Genomic DNA, 24,238 nt, shown 5'->3' with positions numbered 1-24,238 from the left:
TAATCAGGATGCATGATGAGAAATCCACAGTCAATAAAAATTTAAATTAAAAAAAATGAGTTCTGTGACTCAGGAATGATGTTGACTTAGTAAAAAGGCAGATGTAGGTTCCCCAAATTCCATGACATATTCTGGTTGGTTGATCAGGTTACAGCCATAATTTCTTACAGTAGCTGATTACCCATAAGATATGGATGCCACTACTGCACCTTTACTGATATCTTGCCATGATGATCACTGTTTTGGTTCACAGGGTTCTTAGTCATTTTCCTATTGCTGTGAAGAGACTTGGTGATTGCCACAGACCACCCAGAGGGAGACCACCACTGCGGGAGAACCAGGGAGAAGGCTCGAGGAGAAGTCAGGAATCGGCGAGGAAAATGACAGACAGACACACAATATGTTGATGTGCTGCTGCAGATTTACTTCTGCAAAATCAGTGCTTATATTCTTTTACAATCAAGGAACTTGGCAGGGGGTTACATCAGACTTTTAACTTTTACAATTACTCAGAATCAGCAAGAAACAATAACAAAGTACATCAGTATCTATTTCTGTGTAGTTCAAGAGACAATAACAAAGTACATCAGTATCTATTTCTGTGTATCACTTCCGCAGCTTGGAGTTCATTGTGGTTGTTGCTTAAGGGCATGATCTCAGAATTTTGTGAAATCTGTCTCGCGCCAAAGACCACATGTGTGGGAACCAGATTTTTACCAGCCAAGGTTTAACTCACCCTCTATATACTTTTGTATAATTTCATCTATTTCTTCCTCACTCCTATATATCCACTTATCCTTCCAGTTGTCATATACCCTTCTATACCAATACCTTAGGGCTGGCTTCATATTTTCTATGATCTGCTGTCTTTCATCCTTACTATAAAGGCACCAAGGCTTTCTAGTCCTGGCTAGCCTTTCCATAAAAGGCAAATCACTCCAAAGTTGTTTCTTTCCTTCATGATTCACTCATCTATTCCCAACTTCATCATAGCTTCCTGTATATGGGAGCGGCTCTAGGTAATTTCCACTCTCAGGGGTCCACCTAGGGGCTGTCCACCAACGCCCCCCAACACAGATAAGACATACAGAGAAAAAGCATGATTAGTGCCAACAAGGATCGTCACCAAGGCCATCTTGTCCTCCAGGGCCTCCTGGAATCCTCAGGCTGCATGACGACTGCTGATTGTGGGGGAACGGCTTGAGGCCTCGCTCCAGGAAGCTCTAACCTCAACCCTTCAGCTGCCGGGCCCCAACGCAGCGGCATGCTTTGCTACAGCTACACAGGTGTAACAGCTGTGGGCGTAGCAGGTGATCAAAGCAGTTTATGAAAGAAAACATGTAATGGCACTTTCAGAAGTTGAGAGTCCATGACTATCAAGGCAGGAAACATAACAGTAGGCAAACAAGCATAGTCCTGGGCAGTAACTAAGAGCTTCCATCATGATAGGAAAGTTCAACGCAAAATAGGACTAATTTAAAACAGTAAGTGCATGGAAATGCTGGAAACTTGCATTGCCAAGGCAGGAAAACTCTAGCTCCATGGAAACCTCAAAGTCATCCCAGTGCCACACCCTCTCCAACCAGGCCATATCATCTTATCCTTCTCAGCAGTTTCACCAACTGGTAAGTCAGACCCAAAGATAAATGTCATTTATCATCTCTCCTCTGCAATTCCTACCTCCATGTCTTCAGATGTGAAAATATAACCTAGAGTAATCAGAAAAGCCACATCTTACCTTCCTAATAAAGGCATAATGAAATGTAAAACTCCTGTGTAGGAATGGGACAATAATAAAAATGCTCAGAATTTGTGCTTCTTTCAAGCTGTTTATTTCTAAAATATTCTGGACTAACTTCCACAAAGTATTTCTGATATAAGATTTAACTACATAAAAAAGTTACAAAAATTTTATATCATTTAAAATGAAACAAAGCCATTTCATAATTTTACAATAATAATTTCTTTTGTTTGAATTTGGTTTTTGTTAAAGCTCCAAGTTGGTTGTCAGAGCTTCTTTTCTATAGCTGTGACCAATCAAATGTTAATGTGATTTTAAAAGGAAATATTACATTGGCCTTGCAGTTACAGAGGGTTAGTGTCCACAATGGCATAGCAAAGGCATGGTGGCAGGAACAGCTGTGAGCTCACATCTTAATCCATAGTCAGGAGGCAGGGAGAAAACCCTGGGAGTTTCAGTTTCTTTTGAAACTTCAAAACTTTCCTAGAGTAAAAGATATTCTGCAACACACCATACCTCCTAATCATGCTCAAAGAGTTCCATGAATTGAGAACAAAGTATCAAAATTTATGAGCCTACAGGGGCCATTCTCACTCGGACCACTACTACACTTGTATTCAAAGCCTAGGGGTGTGTGTGTGTGTGTATACATACATACATACATATATATATATGTATATATATATATATATATATATCCTCATATTATTACATACACTGCAAGTGGCTTTCCTCCTATATATGCTAAAATACTGAGTTAAAATTGGTTTTAAAGGGTCTCACAATCTGTTTCTTTCCACATTTAAAACACTGTATTTGTTAGCGTCTCCATTCCTTTGAACATTTTATTTTACTCATTTCTCTCTCTCTCTCTCTCCATTTGGAAATGTGCATACAATTGTCAAAACACAGCTTTCACATGGTTACACATGTACAGTTTCACTCCAGGGTGAATTCTTTATGAATGAATGTTGCAGCAAATGGAACTGATGAAAGCTTTTGTAAGGTGATTACATGCACAAGGCTTCTCCCCAGTGTAAGTTGCTCCATGTATGCTACAGAAACTGGAAGCATTAAAGGCTTCTCATAATGGTAACATTAAGAATGTTCCTCCCCACTGTGAGGTCTTTTGTGCTTGATAAAATGAGAGCAAAGAAACAGTTTCCCATGTTTTATAAGTGGTTTTTCTCCAGTGTGAATATTTTCATGACTCCTATGGCACGTGGAATTTGTGAAGGCTTTGCCCCAATGTATTATATACTTTCTAGTGTGACAGCTTTCATGATTCTTATGACAAGTGCAGCTGAAGGTTTTTCCACAATGCTTGCATGCATAAGGCTTCTCTCCAGTATGAATTCTTTCATGAATGTAAGATCATCAAGAGTTTCCCCACACATAAAGGCTTTCTCTCCAGTCTTCTTTCAGAAGCATTACACCAACTGAAATTGACAAAGGTATTTCCACAATGCTTACATGCTTAAGGCTTCTCTCTAGTATGACCCCTTTCATGAATATTACGATAACTGGAGCGGGTAAAGAATTTTCCACAATGCTTGCATGCATAAGGCTTCTCTCCAGTGTGAATTATTTTGTGAGTATTAAGTGAACTCAAAAGGGTAAAGGTCTTACCACAATGCTTACATGCATATGGCTTCTCTCCAGTGTGAGATCTTTCATGAATTTTACACGTAGTGGAAGTGACAAAGGTTTTCCCACAATGCTTACATGTATGAAGCTTCTCTCCACTGTGAATTCTTTCATGAATGTTACGGTAAGTAGACCTGGTGAAGGTTTTCCCACATTGTTTGCAGGCATGAGGCTTTTCTCTAGTGTGAGATCTTTCATGAATGTTACGATTATAAGAACTAGGGAAGGCTTTTCCACAATGCTTACACATATAAGGCATCTCTCCAGTGTGAGTTCTTTCATGAGTGTTACGGTAAGTGGACCTGGTGAAGGTTTTCCCACAATGCTTGCATGCATAAAGCTTCTTTCTAGTGTGAGTTCTTTCATGAACGTTACGGCAAGTGGAATTAGTGAAAGTTTTCCCACATTGCTTACAGGCATAAGGCTTCTCTCCAGTGTGAGATCTTTCGTGAATGTTACAATAATAAGAACTAGGGAAGGCTTTTCCACAATGCTTACATGTATAAGGCTTCTCTCCAGTGTGAGTTCTTTCATGAGTGTTACGGTGAGTGGACCTGGTGAAGGTTTTCCCACAAAACTTACATGCATAAAGCTTCTTTCTAGTGTGAGTTCTTTCATGAGTAACACAGAGCTTTGAACTGGTGAAAGCCTTTCTACAATGCTTACATGTAAAATGAGGCTTCTTTAAATTGTGACTTCTTTCATGAGTCTTACGCCACCTTGAACTGGTAAAGGTTTTTCCACAAAGCTCACATGCATACGGTTTTTCTCCTGTGTGAATTCTCTCATGGCTGGTAAGATGATGAGAGAGAAGGAACATTTTCCCACATGTTTTACAAACAAAGGATTTCTCCCCAGTGTGGATTCTTTCATGACAGTTACGAGAACTAGATCCAAAGAAGGTTTTTCCACAATACTTACATGCATAAGGCTTCTCTCCAGTGTGACCCTTTTCATGAACATTTCGCCAACTAGAACTGGTGAAGGCTTTTCCACAATGCTTACATATATAAGCCTTCCCAGCAGTGTGAACTCTTTCATGAGCATTACGAGAACTCAAAATGGCAAAGGGTTTATCACAATATTTACATGCGTAAGGTTTTTCTCCAGTGTGAATTCTTTCGTGAATTTTAAAATAAGTGGGACTGGTGAAGCTTTTTCCACAATGCTTACAGGTATAAAGCTTCTCTCCGGTGTGAATACTTTCATGAATGTTACGACCATAGGAGCGGGTAAAGCCTTTTCCACAATACTTACATGCATAAAGCTTCTCTCCTCTGTGACTTACTTTATGTTTCTCAAAACATGAAGCATATTTAAATGTTTTCCCACAGAGCTTACAAATGTAATTTTTGTCTCCAATATGACTTTTTTGGTGGTTGATGAGGTCACTGGAGTCAATGAAAGCTTCTTTGCAATGCTTACACGCAAATGGTTTCACTCCTGTATGGATCCCTTTATCTTTCTGGCCATATTTGTATCTCTTTAAGACTCCCACATGGAACTTATCTTTGGTCTGAGTTCTCTCCTGAGGCTTATCAGAAGTGAGACTCCTACAGGCTTCATTACATTGTTGATTTTTATGGGATTTCTCTGTAGAAGTTTCAAGTACCTGAAGTGACTCAGAATGAATGATATCTTTCCAATGTTTCTCATGTCTGAAAGCCTTTGCCACAGCTTCCATATATTCAGGCTGTTTCACTCTAGTTTGGTTTCTTGGACACACATGTGAGGATGAATGAACAATGATGTTTCTTACATTTGCTTGGCTTTCACAAATTCTTATTGCAGAAGGCATGTCTTTATTTTCTGAAATTGGTTCCTGGATTTCATCACACTGACTATCACACTCATATCCACAGTCTTTCTCAACCACCTGAGTTCTGCAAACAAAAGAGAGAAGACCATTACTGTAAACGAGGGAAATATTGAAGGCCAGATCCTCTGATTCACTACAACTATACTATTCCACAGACAAGAACAAAATGCCTCCAATGTTAAAGACAGTATATAGACCGCATGTAAAGACCCTCTACGGGGTAAATAAGTATAGTGTTGACTTGACTTCTGTAAGAATTACAAAGGAAGCTGGGGGGAGGGAGCACACCTTTAATCCCAGCACTTAGGAGGCAGAGGCAGGTGGATCTCTGTGAGTTCGAGGCCAGCCTGGTCTACAAAGCCAGTTCCAGGACAAACTCCAAAAGCTACAGAGAGAAACTCTGTCTTAAAAAAAAAAAAAAAAAAAAAAAAAAGAATTACAAAGGAACTAAAGGCTCAGAGGTTAAGAACAATACTTGCTCTTCCAGCTCACTGCAGTTTGTTCACCAGCTGACATGTAGAGGGCCGACAAATTCTTGATACTCTTGATCTGAAGGATCTGTTGTCATTTTCTGACCTCCACAGATCTTTTTTTGTATAGGTCATATACACAAGCACACATACATACACATAAAATAATCAATGGACATAAAAGGAGGGAACATTCAGGCAAAGGTCCTGGCATTGTGAAGCAATCATAATAATGACTTAGAGTTGTTTAACACTATGGCATTTTGGCATTCTATATACTCTACCTGTGTTGGTTAGTTTGTTATTAAACTAGACCCAAGCCAGGGTCATCTAAGAATAGGGAACCTCAATTGAGAAAATGGCTTCATTAGATGGGCCTATAATCAAGTCTATGGGAGCATTTGTTCATTCTTGATTAATGAGAGAGGGCTTACACCATGTTGTGTGGTGTGTCCCTAGGAAGGAAGACTTGAGCTATGTAGGAAAGATACCTTAATAATCCGCGAGGAGCAAGCTAGTGAGCAGCATTTCTCCATGGTCTCCAATTCAGTTCTGGCTTACAGATTCCTACCTACTTTAAATTCCTGTCCTGTTTTCCCTTGCTGCTGTAATGTGGAAGTGCAAACCAAAATAAGCCCCATTAACCCCAAAGATGACATTAGTCATTGTGTTTATTACAAGAACAAAAAGCACTCTAAAATACAAGTTGAGTCCCAGGTTCACGGGGTATTTTTCTGACAGAGCTGAGCTCACCACTGTACAAAGGACTATGAGAATGTCTGGAACACTGGGCTGGAAAAAAATCAATGAATGTTGTTCAGAGGTTAATGAGCATTTGCAGGAGCTTAGAGGATAGGGATGCTAAGAACAATGTAAAAGATGGAAGTCTGGCTATTATAGATTCAGAGATGATAGAGGGCACATCAAATACTCTAATGGGGCAGTTTTTATGTTTTAAATTAAGAATCTGTGCTTCCCTATCACCTGGGCTTGAAGAATGACTGGGTATTAACAAGAAAACAGCATCATTTAAGAAAAACCTTCGGGGATTTCAGTCAGCACCCAGACTTGGAGTGCACAGGGTGCCAAGCTGCACATGAAGACGGTTGCAGCACACAGACATGTAGTCCAGATCTCAAGCTGGCTGAGGTTATAACAGTTTATGAGAAATTTCCAGGCAGTACTGGTTTTTGCATCCTGGGACCTGCTGGATTGAAAGGGTTTTGGAAAGAAACTGAGGTCTAACACTAACAAAGGCCAGGAGAGGCCATTACTGAAGGTACTGATTTGTACAAAGTGGAAGCACCAGGATAGAAGAGCTTTGGGAGAAGCTGATGTATGGCACCATGTCATAGGGTTGGAGTCCCTGAAGAGAGGCCAGGAGGCCATTGGTGAAGGTTCAATGTGGGGAGCTCCTGGTGTATTAGAAAGGCCAGTAGCATGGGAAGATCGCCAAGGACTGAGCAGCTGTGCAACGAAGTCAGTCTGACACCACAGGACAAGTGCATGGCAGAACCACAAGGGTGGATCATGCAAAACACTCAGGACATCAGGAGGTTGTGAACCAATTCCAAATATGGGATATGGATCTGGGGGATGACTGACACTGTAGAATTTTGGTTTTGCATTGATCTGACTAGAAGTAAGCCCCGGTTCTTCTTACTTTGAAAACAGAAGCACACACTTACTAATAATTTTTCAGGAGCTCACAGTAGAGACCTTTTGAGATTTTAAAGAGATCCAGGTATTTTAAAGTGACTAGCCAGTTAAACTGTTAGAGTCTTTTTAATGCTGGGAGACTTCAAATGTCATATTCTACTTTATACTGTGATATCAAGAGTATTTAGGGACAAACATTCCATGAAAGAATAGAGATTTTTGGTCATGTATTTGCGTGTCACATGATCAATTGTGCTGGTTCGCATTTCACAACTTGACACAAGACACAAAGCACTTCTGAGAAGAGGGAACTTCAACTGGAAAACAGCTCTATCAGACTGACTTTTAGGCAAGTATGTGGGGATACTTTCTTAATGAACTATTGATAAGGAGTGGCCCAGCCCACTGTGGGTGGTGTCCCCCTAGAGATGTGGGCCAGGGCTGAATCAGGCAGGTAGCTGAGAAAGGGATGAGGAGCACACCAGTAAACAGCATTTCTCCATCACCTCTGCTTCAGTTCCTGCCTCTAGGTTCCTGCCAGGCTTAAGTTCCTGCTCTGGCTTCCCTTTATGATGGGACTGTGACAAGGAAGAGTAAATAAAATGAGCTCCACCCCAGAGTTGGTTTTGGTCACAGCAAAAGAAAGCAAACAAAACACAGCACGTACGTTCCAAGTCTCAAAAGAATATATAGAAAGGTAGTAAACACTTTTGGATATGAAGGGAAGTTTTTGCTTCATAAACCACTGGAAAAGCTCTTTCAGAACTTGATATGGCATCACATGTCGGTGATATTTATAGATTGCACAGATGAGATACTCAAATATTAAATGATACAATTCAATGCTCCATTATAGGAATCTGTGTGAAATCAATTTGCATTTAGATATATTTGGATCATTATGTAGGATCTCAGTTGTCCTACCACTCCCAATTGTTTGATGAAAATTGTTTTCTATTGAACATAAATTACCCCAGATTTCTGCAGAGGTCTTTGTAGTCCTCTTCAATATTTTCTTCTAGTGTTTTCTCTAGAAATAAACCCAAAGAATTCATTATGACATATTCAAGATTTTTAAAAAATTATCCCTATCTAGCTCTTATGAGAAGGGCATGCACACTAAAGTCACTACATGTTCCACTCAGGAATTCAAATCACACCACTACACACAAAAGCAGGAAATAGTTGTTCTCTGACTGAATATGCAACAGGAGCATGCTTGTTTTTACCTATGAAGGTCAGGTTCAAAAATGTTTCCTTCATCACATCTTTGTAGAGCTTCTTTTGACTGGAATCCAACAAAGCCCACTCGCCTGAGGTGAACTTCACAGCCACATCCTCAAAGGTCACTGGCTCCTAAAACAGTGCACATAATGGATTGGTTACTTTTAACACCCAGGCAGAAGGAAACTTAATCATCTAAGGTGGATGTTTCTGAAGATACCTCGATGTGATTATGTAGATAAAGGTTAATCCAAGAATATTGTGGTAAGCTCCTTTGAGTTCTTATTAGAAGAAAGGAAGATGCAGTCAGTTACTACTCCACTGCTGTGAAGAGATACCAGGATAAAGCAACTATTAGAAAAGAAAACATTAAATCGGGCTTGCCTACACTTTTAGAGGATTGGTCAATGAGAATCATGGCAGGAAGCACACATGCATAAAGCTGGAACAGTAAATGAATGTTTTATTCCTGATCCAAAGGCACCAGGCAAAAAGATGTACATGGTATCTGCCATGGCCATTTAAAACCTCAAATACCACCCCCATTGAAGCACCTCCTACCATAAGTCCACAACTCCTAATATTTTTCAAACAGTTAACTGTGGACCAAGCTTTCAAACATACGATCCTTGGGGGTCAGTCACATTCAAAATAATGCACACACCTACCTGAGAGGCAGCATTTTATAAACTATGGAGGCATTACATCAGTGGAAGGAGGGAGCTGAGACACAGACAACTATACGTCACTCAATTCCCGATTGTGTGGGATCTGACCAGCCACTTCAAAGTGTTACATTTTATGGACTGTACCCTTCAATTGTGAAATAAAATAAATTCTTTCTGCTTTATGTCACTTTTCTCAGTGACATTTATGACAGGCAGATGAAAAGCCTAATATAAGAAATAGAGAAGAAAAAGTGGGGACATTGGTATAAGTAGATCTGACCAGGGTCTCTGTTCCATTTAGAATTTGTTTTGGGAGGAATTGGCAAGAGATTTTTCTTTAGAAAGGACCAAAGCTAGAGCACACTGAAAGCTGAGCTTAAAGAATCATTCTGATGAGGCTTCAAAGACAAAAATGCTGAAAGAAATGCTCACAGAGGAGGTGTGAAACAGGAACCATCAGTGGGAACAAGGACTTTGTAAGGAACTAGAGTTAAGGCTATTCCTGTGCTATTAGAGTAGAGACTATAACTTCATTTTGCCTTACATCAGAGAACTTGAAATGAATGTGAATGCAGAGATTATAGAATACTGTGGTAGAGGAAATGAATGTGAGCAAACCAAAATTTTAAACAGGGGAGCAGTAGGAATCGATAACAAGTTTAGTACTATGCATTGGGACAATAGTGAAGCAGGTATCATTGGGAAAATGAAAAAACTGGGACTCTGTTTGACTTGGGCTTTGCACACAGTCCTCTCTGAACAATGCACCTAGCAACCACTGAGTATCCCTCTTTGAACATTTGAACAAACTTTTTTTTTTTTTTTTGGTTTTTCGAGACAGGGTTTCTCTGTGTAACTTTGCCCCTTTCCTGGACCTTGCTTTGGAGACCAGGCTAGCCTCGAACTCACAGAGATCCACCTGCCTCTGCCTCCCAAGTGCTGGGATTAAAGGTGTGTGCCACCACTGCCCGGCTGAACAAACATCTTTAGTGGGCTGGATCTATAGCTGCTTTAAAAATATGCCTTAGTAACTCCTTATTGCATTCAAACAGCTTTTGGAAAACTTATGGACCACATGGCAAATAAGCTGACCTGCAATGGAGTAGCTCTAGGTGCATGTGCAATAAGGCAAACTGTTCTCAAAAGAATGTTAAAGAACAAGCTTTCTTTTTTTCTTTATTGAAATTTTTGACTCTAAATAATTGGACCTGCACATTTTAAAAATCAGATCACTATGGGAAGTGGCATGTGTGGTTAGTAAGGCTGACCAAGTGTAATCCTGTCGGTCAAAACACCCAACCTTCTGTGCATGCTGTGTCTCTTAGCAACCAAGTCCCCTTTCCTTCAAAGCCCCCCAAGATAAATTACACCCTTCCTTACCCTTATTTACAGGGCCTGCTGACACCTTTCATTGCATATTTCTCTCCTGAAGTATGCCATCATTTTGACAAGTTATCTTTCTCTAAACAGGTATACCCTGTCCAGACTCAAACAACCAATTAAGTACTGGGCAAACCGGCAGAGGGAAGTAAACACATTTTTCTCTCTCATAACTAAAAATTGTCCTCAATATTTTCTACCCCACTTTCATTGTGACAGTTATGGCTGCAATGAATAACCAAACTAATCAGATCCTGTCAGCTATCATCAACCCAAGGCCTCCATGCCCTACCATACAGCTCGGCTGAGAAGGGACCCTCACCTCCTTGCTGTTTACCAGAACTGGATAAGAAATCAATAGAAAAGACAAGGGAAGGGGACTAATAGGTGATTCTGCCAATTCACAAACAATGTAGGATTCCTTGATTTCAATTTAGGACAATTTCTCTGCCCTAAATCTACAGTCACTTGTAATTTATGGGAGGGGCTTTCTTTTGTCTTTGTCTCATTTGCTTTCTTTTTCCCCCTGTGTTATTCAGAACAACATCATTTGGAAACTACTGATTTCTTACTGACAAATACTACACCAGTTACACAAATAATAACTGTTAACTATGGACATTGGTGTTTTCTAGAAGGTCAATGGACAAAGACACAAGGGAAAGAAGAGTGCTCTTACTGAAAAGGAGCTCAACTTCACAAAATATTCTACAATACTGGTATCACATTCTAAAATCCCCAGAACACTTTATATCATGTCAGTAAAAACACTAGGTAGAAAGCGATTGAGCCCTCAAGAAGGCCACCCCTAGCTAAGAAGGTAGTGACAACTGATGACTTTGGTGGTACCAAAAGTCATTTATCTTCAGGAATATGGCCACTAATATGTTGTCCATGCACCTCTGGACGGCCACACAATTTTGGACAGCACCAACTGAATGAAGTAGCTTATAAAAAACAAAAATAAAATGAAAACAAAACAAACCATAAAAAACACATGAAATTAAGAGTCACGTGTGCAGAGGGTATAAGGGATAGGCACTAATAAAATACCTCACTTACATGCACAAAATTCCCAATAACAAACATTTATTTGAAAGGGCTGTTAGTCTTTTAATAACAAAACAATGTAAGAGATGTCTGTAGGGCTAGGGCACAGGCAAGCAGGTAAAAAGCTTGCCATGCAAGTCTGAAGACCTCAAACCCTACGGAGGATGTGTGGGAAAGTACTTACTGTTAGTGGAAGTTTAAACTGCTGCAGTTAACAAGGAAATCAATGTGGGCTTGCATCAGAAGTAAAAACATCTCTTCAAATACAATGACAAGAGGCCCTATACTACCACAGATACATACACAGTCATGTTCATTGCTCCTCCGGTACAAACAGGTAGAAAAAGAATCATCAGGGAGATCTATCAGCTGAAGTCTGGAAAATGGAATTGTGGCACATAAACACACTGGAATTTGACACTGAAATGAAATTTTCAAGAAAATGGATGTAACTATAAGTGTATAAATATACTGAGCCACACGTCCTAAGTACACAAAGTCAAATGCTGTCTTTACATATGTATTCTCTCTTTGACTTCTTACCCATCTGTTCCAAAACTGGACTAAGTGTCCATAAAGACCATGGAGAAGAAAGGCTCCATGAGATCTGTGGGTAGGTGGAATGTTACAAGTATAGCAGAAAACATTATGTATGTGTCTTAGGGTTCCAACTGCTGTGAAGAGACACCATCATCACGGAAACTCTTTCCTAACTCAAACTCCCAAAGTTCAAATTCCTCCAAACAAAAGCATGATCAGGTCTATCACAATACTACAATTCCTAGTACCAACTTCCTTTTTTAAAAAAATTATTTATTATGTATAGTGTTCTGCCTGCATGTATGCCAGCCAGATCACACTATAGATGGTTGTGAGCCACCATGTGGTTGTTGAGAATTGAACTCAGGACCTCTGGAAGAGCAGCCAGTGCTCTTAGCCTCTGAGCCATCTCTCCAGGCCCCCAACTTCTGTCTTAATTAGGGTTTCTATTATTGTGAAGAGACACCATTGCCACAGCAACTCTTAAAAGGAAACATTTAATTTTGGCTAGCTTACGGTTTCAGATGGAATATAGAAGAGATCAAGTTTCAAGACTAGATACATATATATGCACTTCTAACAAGCCACCATGGTGAGAATCAGCAACAATCTGTCAACATACAGCTCTTGCAACTGGTGTCTTGTGATGAAACACATCTGAAAATCATCAGGACTTTGGGTGAATTGAAAACCTATTGTGCTTAAAATCACCTGTTTGTCCACAGCACACACTGATGATTGTCTGTGTGTATAATGACCCAGTTTCTACACTTTATGCAAAATTGAAACTTTCCCACCCTTGTGACAGGAAAGTTCTGTGAATATCAACACACATATTGAGAACCAGGTCTTGAAGAGCCACAGAAGTCACAGGGCTAATGGGTTCCACTCCCTTGTCTGGGATTATTTTTAAGTTCTCAGTAGTGTACACCAAAAACAAAACAAAACAAAAACCATAAAATAGTATATGATTGTGTACTGTCTTCAGCTCAATGTCCAGTTGATTTATATTTATAAATTCTTACAGAAACATATCAATACTGTCATTACCCCTCCAACAGGGTTTTGAATTTGTCCCAAATAGACCTCAAACATGTGCATTTTCTAATGCATCCTAATAGAATAATAATAAAGGCACATCAGCATATCATCCAGCCTTCACCAGTTCTTAGTGAAATGTAAAGGTGTAGTAATGCTAACTTCATTATATGCAGAACTCAGGTGCATGAAAGAAACTATGCATAGATACTGAAAAAGTAGTATGCATACACAGTGGAATATTGTTACATGGTTATTTTTTTTTAAAGATTTATTTATTTATCATAGTACAGTGTTCTGTCTGCATATACACCAGCACACCAGAAGAGGGCACCAGATCTCATTACAGATAGTTGTGAGCCACCATGTGGTTGCTAGGAATTGAACTCAGGACCTCTGGAAGAGCAGCCAGTGTTCTTAACCTCTGAGCTATCTCTCCAGGCCTTGTTACATGGTTATTAAGACTGAAATAATTACATTTGAGGGCAATTAGAGGGGTTTTGGAAATACCATGAGTAAGTCAACCTGACACAGGAAGAAAAATGCTTATGTTGTCTCATGTATGCAGATCCTAGCTACCACATTTTAATGTGTGTACTCAACAATGTGTGCAGGGAAAGACCAGAAAGATGGTGGCTATTAGAGGGACGAAGAGTGGATATTAGAACATATTATATATAAACATAGGTAGAGAAGGTAACTGGGTAAAAAGGTATAAAGCACAGAGGGCAGTTGTAAGATTTGAAAGATAGGGTGTGTGTGTGTGCAGTAATGAAATCACTATGTCTTTAAAATGCATACAGAAACCTAGTTTGAACCCTTAGTTAAAATTTAGATGTTTCAGTAGATATATTCTCCATGGATAAATACTGCTGCTCCAAGTGCCATTGATTACTAATGAGAATGGAGTGTCAAATTTGGGATACCCTCCTAGCATTTTTTGGCCAGGGAGGAAACAAGGTCTCTCTCAAAGTGCAGGCTATTGCCAACACTCATGGTTGCCCATCACAATTACACGATAATAAGCTATCACTGAAGACAACATATACTTTGAACACAGTACATTGAGAAATCAAGCTGCAGCTAAGCTAGAATTTTTCTCCCTAACAACTAACCTCAAAGTAGAAGAATTTGCTATGCTATCTGCTAGGAAAGAAGTCCTCGGTTACTACCAGGTATAAATCCAGTGAGCTACTATAACAAAAGGCAAAATTATATATTCTGAAATAGTAGAATGAATGTTATAAAAATAAGTCATCTCTTTCTCATTGGTTTTGTGACCTCCTCCACAGAGAAAACACATGCCAGGTTATTAAACTACTCATTTTTACTTTGTGTGACTGTGCATATTAATTATCTAGGATATAAGATAGGTTTACAGAAAATTCAATCACAGAAAGTACAAATCAAGAGACATCAATTACAAACTCTTAATGATTTTCAAAAATTGCTGGGAAATATTAACTGGCTACAGTCCACAACTGGATTACCAACTAAGAACTAAGTAATTTTTATAAAACCTTACAATGTGATAAGGAATTAAACAGTCTAGAAAAATTATCAGCTGAGGCGGAGAGAAAATTGGCTCTGGTAGAAAAGAAATTACAGGATGCATATGTGGAACACTTGGATCCAAAGCCTGATTGTATCCCAGTCATTCTATCATCTACTCATGCTCCTACAGGAAACTGTTTGTTTGTTTTGGGGGGAAGGTTTTGGGTTTTTTTTAGGGGGAGGTTTCAAGACAGGGTTTCTCTGTGTAACAACCCTGGCTGTCCTGGAACTCACTCTGTAGCCCAGGCTGGCCTCCAACTCACAGAGATCTGCCTGCCTCTGCCTACCGAGTGCTGGGATTAAGGGCATGTACCACCATGCCCAGCAAATTCCCACAGGAATTCTTATGCAGAAAGAAGATAATATCATAGGATAGATATTTTTACCACACAGAGTAAAAAATTAAAGAGTGATGTAGAAAAGGTTTCTGAATTGATTCTGAAAGGAAAAATAAGACTTTGTCAATTAGCAGGACTAGACCCAGCAGAAACTGTGACACCTTTTACTAATACTGAAATTGCTTCATTATGGGGAGAAAATGAACACTGGCAAAGAGCTTGTGTAATTTTTTGGGAGAAATTAGTAACAAATATCCAAAAAGCAAGAGACCAGTTTATAAAAAAACTGATTGGATTCTCCCTCATATCATAAAAAGGACATCAATTTCTGGAGCCCCTGCATAAATAAGGAAACGTAGGTTATAAGTGTGAAAAAAGTAAGTAAAATGGCTCAAAGCCCATATAATTCAGTTCAAAAATCAGAATTATATGTTATTCTCGTGGTATTATTAGATTTGCCAGAACCTCTTAATGTAATTATTGACTCTCAATAGGCAGAAAAAGTTGTTTTACATAGTGAAACCACTATACTTATTCCAGATGACACAGAATTAACTTTGTTATTTATTCAATTACAAGTAATCAGAAATAGAAATCATCCATTATATATAGCACATACCAGATCCCATATGGGTCTACCAGGCCCTCTAGCACATGGTAATGATGAAATTGATCAATTACTAATAGGAAAGGTGCTACAAGCCTCAGAATTTCATAAGAAGCACCACGTTAATATAAAAAAAAAAAAAAGCCAAGAAAATTATAAGGAAATGTCCTACTTGTTCCTTGTATAACTAAACTCCATTATCTGCAGGAAGTAACCCAAAGGGTACTCAAAGAAATGAAATTTAGTAAATAGATGTGTTCCATTTTGCATAATTTGGAAAATTAAAGTATGTGCACCATACCATAGATACATATTCAGGTTCTCAATGGGTAGTTCAGAAAAGGCTGATTCTGTAATTACACATTTATTAGAAGTTATGGCCATTATGTGGACACCTGTATAAATTAAGACTGACAATGCTCCAGCATATGTCTCTAGTAAAATGAAAGTTTTTGCATATATAACATAAACCATATTACAGGTATACCACACAATCCAATACAACAAGTAGTTATAAAAAGATCTAATCATACTTGAAAAGATATACCTAATAAACAGAAAAAGGTAATAAAGGCCCCCAGAGATAGATGACATGGTGATTTACTAACTTTAAACTTTTTAAATGCTAATGAAAAGGAATGACAGCCGTGGAGAGACATTGCCTAGTAGAAAAAATTGCTGAATTAAATCCCCCTGTATATTTTTAAGATCTGTTGACCTCAGAGTGGAAACCAGAATGAGTGTTACATTGGGGAAGAGATTTTGCTTTTGTCTCCACAGAAGAACAAAGGCTGTGGATACCATCAAGAGTCATAAAGATTATATTCAAACAGGAGAGACTTCTTGAACCATGTGTCTTAATTCCATGATAGAATTTAAACTATAGATTGCCATGTGGCCCATGCCATCTTAGACATCAGCTTCTGAGTTTTCTTCTTAAATAAGGACATTTTTGTTGTTTGATATTAAACACAGTTAAGAGGTTTAATGTTATAAGGAAATTCAAAGGGATACTACAGTTGAAGCTTGTTTTCTAAATCTCTAAGAGCTGGAGTGATTTGGATCTAAGATAAAATATTTGAGCAGGTAGTAGTAGCCCACCCCTTTAATCCCAGCAGAGACAGGTGGATCTCTGTAAGTTGTTTTCTAAATTCTAGTTACAATGAACAAGGTGGTGGTGGTGCATGCCTTTAATCCCACCACCCAGGGACAAAATTCAGATACAGCTCCTAATTGGCATGTTTTCATACTAGAAAAATCACATGCCATATTTACAAATTATTATTAAAAAAAAAAAACTCTACTGGGTTACTAGAAAAACAGGCAAAATTCAAAATAACTGTCCTTTGTGATCTAAAAATAAATACACTTAAACCTTGAATTTATATATGTAAGGATAAAGAGAAATATAGGTATGTTTATTGACACATACAAAGGTATATTTAGTTTCAAAATTTCAAAAACAATTTTTGAATTTAAAGATAACACATTTTCTGTTGCCAAAAAGGCATTTAACAAAAATATAACCTGCCAAAGAAAGGAACTCCTCAAAATTAGGGTTGGGCAGGGTTTTGTTTTTGTCTGTCCAGGAGAATAAAAGCATCCTACTAAGGAATCCGGAGACCACTGGACGAGTGAGACATCTGAAAAATAAAGACAGATCATCGAGAGAAAATTTCCAAAGAAAAAGAGTAAATTGGCAAAGTGATACCCCCACCTCCAGCTCTCTTCTATGGCCAGGTTCTGCGCAAACACAGGACACCTTTGAGGTCTCCAAGAAGATGATGGGGCCCTGCAGTGATAAATCCACCTGGACTGTGGTAATGACACTAAGCCCAGAAACATCACACAAATATCAGCTTCAGACGACAAACTGTGCAAGGCATTCAGATCACTGAATGAAATGAAACTGACAGGAACATTTTACAGAACTCTGAACTTAGAACTACTTAATCCCAAAGCTGCCAAATACAACCAAGCTGGACTTGTGGAAAAGCTTGGCAAAAACAGCTTCGTTGCTGTGAACAGTTTTTCTGTGTTAGAGTTAAATGTTGCAGAAATATTTGACCATACTGTGAACCCCAAGATCGCATTGTTTACTGGAGGAAACTGCTTTTCGCTGTGCTGTGGATCAGCCCTTGCACATACCTTTAATTCAAGAGCTTTCTGTTGCAATATTGTAAACAAGATTAAATAAAATCAATCAGATCGAGAGGTAGAGCAAGTAACCAGTTGCTGAAAATAACCACAGAGTATAGTAGGAGGGGAAGCCGGGAAGTTGGAGAAAGACAGGAATAAGAAGTAGAAGGGAGGGACATTGGGATGGAGGAGTTTTATTTTCAGACAGAGGAAGGTCATCCGGCTGCTTTCTCTGCATCTCTGAGCTAGCAAGTTTTTACACCAGTATTGGCTCCCAAGTCTTTATTGCATGCATGGAAAAGCATACACATACACACACACACACACAGCTAAATATCTTTGAAAAAAAAAGTCTACATAAATGTCACTCAGAAAATGCCTTTTCACATAAGTGTAATTACCAAGAGATAATAATAGCAGCAAAAAAGCAAAACAAAACAGGAAGTTGTATGTGGCAGCTCATACTGGCAAGGATGTGGAATAAGGGAAACACTCATCCACTGCTGGAGGGGTGAAAACTTGCTGTGGATATTGCTCTATATAAATAAAACACTGATGGCCAGTGACCAGGCAGGAAGTAGGTTGCTAGGCAGGAAGTAGGTGGGACAAGGAGAGAGGAGAATTCTGGGAAGCGGAAGGCTGAGGGGGGAGACATTGTAGCCATCGCCAGGAGAAGCAACATGTAAAGACGCCGGTAAGCCACCAGCCACATGGCAAGGTATAGATTTATAAAAATGGGTTAATTTAAGATAAAAGAACAGTTAGCAAGAAGCCTGCCATGGCCATACAGTTTATAAGTGATATAAGTGCCTGAGTGATTATTTTATAAGTGGATTGTGGAACTGTGGGGCTTGGAGAACCTGGAGAGAAGCCCTCCAGCAACAAGCCACTATAGAAATCAATGTGGCATTTCCATAGAAAGCTGGGACTTGATCTACCTCAAGATCCAACTATACTACTCTTGGGTATAAACCCAAAGGACACTCAATCCTACTACAAGGACCCTTGCTCAACCTATTCATTGTTGCTCTATTCATAATAGCCAGAAACTGGAAACAGCCTAGATGTCTTTCAACAGAAAAATAAAGAAAAAAAATGTGGTATAGTTACACAATGAGATATTACTCATCTATTAAAAAAAAAAAAAGACATCATGAAATTTGCAGGCAAATGGACGGAACTAGGGAGAAAAATCATCCTGAGTGAGATAAGAACCAGAAAGTTCTTATGGTATGAATTAATTTATATGTGGTAATTGGCAGATAAGTAAATGATAACGAAGCTAAAAGTCATAGAGCCAGAAAGGTTAGGTAATGGGGGGGGGGAAGATCGTAGGGGGACCTTAGAATAGGGGAAATAGAATAGATTTTACAGGTGGACTGGGAACGGAACAAGAGGATCAGGTGAGGAAGATGAGCATGGTGAGGACTAAAGAGGAATATTCAGGAAGAGAGAGCAGGAAAAGAGGGGCACTTGTGGGATGATACGGAAACCCAGTTCAGTGGAAACTTCCTAAAACATCTCCTAATAATGAGGGACAAGGGGTCTCAACTGGCCATCTCTTGTCACCAAAGGAGGCTTCCATTAGGGGAACTAGGTTGCATTCAATTGACAACCCCCCTAAACAACACAGGCTATTGCTAAGACAATGGGTTGCTATCCCCAATCTGACAGTGGAGCCCCATTGCTGAGAACAATACCCATACAACTCACTGAACATGGAAAAGTGGAGCTGGTGCCTACATGGAGCCTGAACCCCTACATTCTAGTGTCCTAGGCACGGGAGGCACTCTGCAGGCTACCAAAAGAGAAACGTAAACACCCACTCACAAACCCCTTGACCTACAATCTGTCCTGACTACAAAATATGCTAGGGCAATGGTGGCACAAAGCTTGTGGGAGTGAGCAACCAATGTCTGATTAGACTTACGGCCCACTTCACAAGACAGAACCCACACCAGACACTGCTCGGGTAATCAATAACCAGTGACCAGACAGCCCAGAAGCCTAGGGTAAAAAGCAAATACTACTGGTCAAAAGAAAAGTATCCATAAAATGACTGCTAATGATCTGCTAAACTCATAGATCAGTGACTTACTCAGTCATCACCAGAGAAGCTTCCTCTTACAGGAGATGGGAAGAGATGCAGAGACCCACAGCAAGATATTACCTGGAAAGTCTAATTGGGAGATCGCCATCAAATCCCTCCCCTCAGTGCTCAGAGAACCTCAAGGGAGAGGAGGTGGAAAGAGTGTAAGACCCAGAGGGGATGGAAGACACCAGGAGAACAAGACCCTCTGAATCAACTGAGCAAGTTTTATATGAATTCAGAGACGGAAGCAACAAGCATAGGGCCCTGCATGGATCTGGACCAGGTCCTCTGGTTATATATTACAGCTTTTGATTTAGTACTTTCCTGGGACTCCTGAGTGTGTGAACTAGTGGGTCTCTGATTGTTGTGCCTGCTCTTGGGGCTCTTTTTCTTTTGTGAGACTGCCTTGTACCGCCTTGATGTAATGTTTTTTGCTTTATCTTATCATGTTTTATTTTGTCATGTTTGGTTGCTATCTCATTGAAACCTGCTCTTTTCCTTTTTTTTTTTAATTTTATTTTACTTTATTTTACAATACAATTCAGTTCTACATATCAGCCACGGATTCCCTTGTTCTCCCCCCTCCCGCCCCCTCCCCTTACCCCCAGGCCAGCCCCCATTCCCACCTCCTCCAGGGCAAAGCCTCCCCCAAGGACTGAGATCAACCTGGTAGACTCAGTCCAGGCAGGTCCAGTCCCCTCCTCCCAGGCTGAGCCAAACGTCCCTGCATAAGTCCCAGGTTTCAAACAGCCAGCTCATGCAATGAGCACAGGACCCGGTCCCACTGCCTGGATGCCTCCCAAACAGATCAAGCCAATCGACTGTCTTACCCATTCAGAGGGTCTGATCCATTTGGGGGCCCCTCAGCCATTGGTTAATAGTTCATGTGTTTCCATTCATTTGGCTATTTGTCCCTGTGCTTTATCCAACCTTAGTTTCAACAATTCTCGCTCATATAAACCCTCCTCTTTCTCGATAACTGGACTCCCAGAGCTCCACCCGGGGCCTAGCCATGGATCTCTGCATCCAGTTCCCTTGGTCATTGGACGGGAAACCTGCTCTTTTCTAATGAGAGGCAGAAAGGGAGTGGAGAAGGGGGAAGGAACTGGAAAGACGGGGGGGGGGGGGGGGGGGGGGGGAACAGGATATAATAATCAGGATATGTTGTATATGAATTTTTTAAAAAATGAGGCTAGAGGATGGCCCAGTGGTTAAGAGCACTGGCTGCTCTTCCAGAGGTCCTGAGTTCAATTCCCAGTAACCACATGGTGACTCACAACCATCTATAGTAGGATCTGATGCCCTCTTGCATAAAGTAATACATGCAGATAAAGCACTCCTACATTTTTAAAAAAGAAATCTTTTTTTTTTTTTTTAAAGATTTATTTATTTATTATGTATACAGCATGTATGACTGCAGGCCAGAAGAGGGCACCAGATCTCATTATAGATGGTTGTGAGCCACCATGTGGTTGCTGGGAATTGAACTCAGGACCTCTGGAAGAGCAGTCAGTGCTCTTAACCTCTGAGCCATCTCTCCAGCCCAAAGAAATCTTTTTTTAAAAAGAATAATAAAAAAAAATAACTACAAACAAAATGTTAAGCAAATTGAAATTTCTCTTTCTTCGGACTGGTAATTTTGGCCAACTGCAGTTAGAACAAGAAAAAATTCTCACAAATTATCATTTTGTAAAAGTAAGCAAAACAAGGGGGCTAGAGAGATGGCTCAGTAGTTAAGAGCATTCGTTGCTCTTGCAGAGGACCTGGGTTCAGTTCCCAGAACCCACAAAGTGGTTCACAGCCAACTGCAACTCCAGTTCCACGGGATCCAAAGGCACCACCAAGCAAGCACATGATACACAGAAACAAATGGAGGCAAAACACACACGAAATAAAATGAGTAAATCTAAAACAAACAAACAACAACAACAACAACAAAAAACACTAAAGCAAACACAAACCAACAAGAAAACAAAATGCAAAAACCATACTGGATGAGGTGTTAAGGGGTAGAGACACAGCTCTGTGGGAAACTTCTCGAACAACAGGAGACATGGGGGAACGATTCTGAGACAGACCACCAGATGAGGGAGGGGACAGAAATTAAATCCGAGGTGATAATGGAAAACAAAACTAAACTAAACTAAATCAGCGCCAGCAGAAGTGCAAGAGGAAAAGAGAAACTGCACGGAACACCCAAATCCCTTCACAGCCGTCTGGACTGACCATCTCCAACCCGCCAGCGAGGTTAGGTCTGTGTTCATGGTAAGGACTAACTCTAGGGGGCTGGGGATTGCGGGGAAGCCACTTTACTAGGACATAAGTGTGGCGGACTCCGGACTCAAGGCTGCCTGTGGGGTGCACGCTTTAAGTGCACGTGGGCATAGGCATTGCTCTGCGAGACTCCGCCTTCCACTGTACTGCATAGCAACGGGAAACTTCAGGAGCTGGCGCCGCGTAACTCCAAAGGAGCTAGCGTCCCAAACCCTCTCCAAGAGCCCAAGGCACACTCACCATTCCTGGCTTCTGATGTGTTTGGGTTTCCACCCAATGATGCCTGCAGTCAGCAGAACACAAAGTCTCCCAAAGCAGGTCCTCACAAGGATCCAGCCATACTAAGCAAAGCGTGAAAAAGACTTCCCCCACCCTTCCCCAGCTCGCTGCGACTATCCGTGCTCCCGATTGGACAGTTCATTCCTTTTAGTACTATGGTCCCTGATTGGCGAACTGTACTCACTCAGCGCTAAGTATCAAAACATTTTAGGAAAGTTCAGGTGCAACCCCTGACTGCCCACACTCTAGAAGGCGAACTTCTGTGAAAGCCATTCAGGGCTACATGGTGAGACCCTGACCCAAAACGAAACAAAGATGCCCGGCATGGTGGCAGGCATTTTTAATCGTGACCAGTAAGTAGAAGCTAGCCTGGTCCAGAGAACTAGCTCCAGGACAGATAATAGTACCCAAAGAAACCCTGTCTCGAAAACCAAAACAAACAAGGAAGCAAAATAAACAACAACAAAATTTTTTTTTAAAGAAGTCTAACATATCCATACTCTCTGTTCCGTTTTGGCATTTCACTGCATTGTAAGAAAACATGCTCTGGGATTTGGAATGCGCTCACTCACTTCCTCACATACACAGATAATGCACTAATATCTATACATTCCAATATCTTGCCTCAAAGGAGAAAACGGAACTTCAGGATAGAAGCAGACCCTAAGCAGGTTCAAGCACAGAAACCACATGTAGGGTTTGATAGGAAACCTCAAAGATTAGGGATGAGGCAAAAGCCTGACTTTCTCACACTTCGTGTTTCAGTATATCCATTTTCTGCCAATATAATGAAAACACACCAACAAGGGCATGCAATTACTCGATGGATAAAATAGACGTACATGGCAGGAGTACTCAACTAAGGATTCAGAGTTATAAAAAGAAATCCTTGAACTTCAGAATAGGTTTTCTTTGCCCAAGGTCATGAATAAAGCCTCCATTCACTAGAGGAAACACTCCCAAGCATCAGGATGACACAGATTACTAACAAAAAGCCCTGCAATGGTCATTCTCTAGTGATGATGCAGACACTCGGAATGATTTATCCTTGGGACCTGATCATGCCAGCTATTGCTTCCATGGCCATGAAATAATTCTTTTAACATTAAGATATCCTCCAGAATTACAATGTCACTGACACCCACATTAGATTTACCTATTTTATTTCACCATTGTGGGAGTTTTTCCTACATGTGCAGCAGTGCGCTTTCTGTGTGCTTGGTACCCTGGAATATCAGAAGATGCTATTTTATTCCCTGGAACTGAAGTCCCAGACTATTCTGAGCCACCATGTGGGGGCTGTGAATCAACTGTGGTCCTCTGGAAGAGAAGTGTGTGCTCCTAACAGCAGAGTCATCTCTCCATCCCCTATTTGCATTAAGATTTAAAAAATAAGTAAACAGTAAAATTCACAAGTGTTTTCTCCAGGGGTCTACCAAATTGTGTCTCTAAAACATGACCATCACAGATGTTCTTCATATGAGAGGGAGGACTGTTGTGACTAATCTTAGTCATGCTTTGAGTGACTGTCCTCCTAGGTAAGCAACCTCCATTTGGGGGATTTCCAAAGGTGATCACAGCTGGGCTGATTAACCATTTAAACCCCACCTGGAGAGTGGAGGAAAGCACAAGCTTCTCACCTGCGGATCCAGCTGAAAGGAGTGTGGGGAAGGGACAGCTTATGCCGAGGCAGGGAAGAATGAAGGGAACGGGGAGACT

At 40.3% G+C, this 24,238-nt stretch overlaps 1 protein-coding gene across 1 annotated transcript; it reads right to left on the bottom strand.

Annotated features, from left to right (window-relative positions):
- Nucleotides 1-980: 980 nt before the first annotated feature.
- LOC143266789 (uncharacterized) lies at nucleotides 981-22,618 on the bottom strand. The gene is made up of 5 exons (XM_076559612.1): nucleotides 22,481-22,618; nucleotides 8,566-8,692; nucleotides 8,309-8,366; nucleotides 3,255-5,271; nucleotides 981-3,109 (listed from the first exon to the last, which is right to left on the bottom strand). Exons 1-5 carry the CDS (start codon nucleotides 22,481-22,483, stop codon nucleotides 2,840-2,842), a joined length of 2,475 nt encoding a protein of 824 aa, XP_076415727.1. The 5' UTR covers nucleotides 22,484-22,618; the 3' UTR covers nucleotides 981-2,839.
- Nucleotides 22,619-24,238: the final 1,620 nt, after the last annotated feature.

The sequence above is a fragment of the Peromyscus maniculatus genome, chromosome 22 (genome assembly GCF_049852395.1).
Source record: "Peromyscus maniculatus bairdii isolate BWxNUB_F1_BW_parent chromosome 22, HU_Pman_BW_mat_3.1, whole genome shotgun sequence".
Lineage (NCBI taxonomy): Eukaryota > Metazoa > Chordata > Mammalia > Rodentia > Cricetidae > Peromyscus > Peromyscus maniculatus.
This window is presented reverse-complemented; position numbering and strand designations above follow the sequence as displayed.

Bases quoted from the DNA above. Each gene is read 5' to 3' on its own strand.
- LOC143266789 (XM_076559612.1), bottom strand. The intron at 8,367-8,565 runs GTAAAAACAAGC...GTTTATTTCTAG, and splicing joins TTTGAACCTGACCTTCATAG to AGAAAACACTAGAAGAAAAT. The intron at 5,272-8,308 runs GTAATTTATGTT...TTTTGTTTGCAG, and splicing joins GACCTCTGCAGAAATCTGGG to AACTCAGGTGGTTGAGAAAG.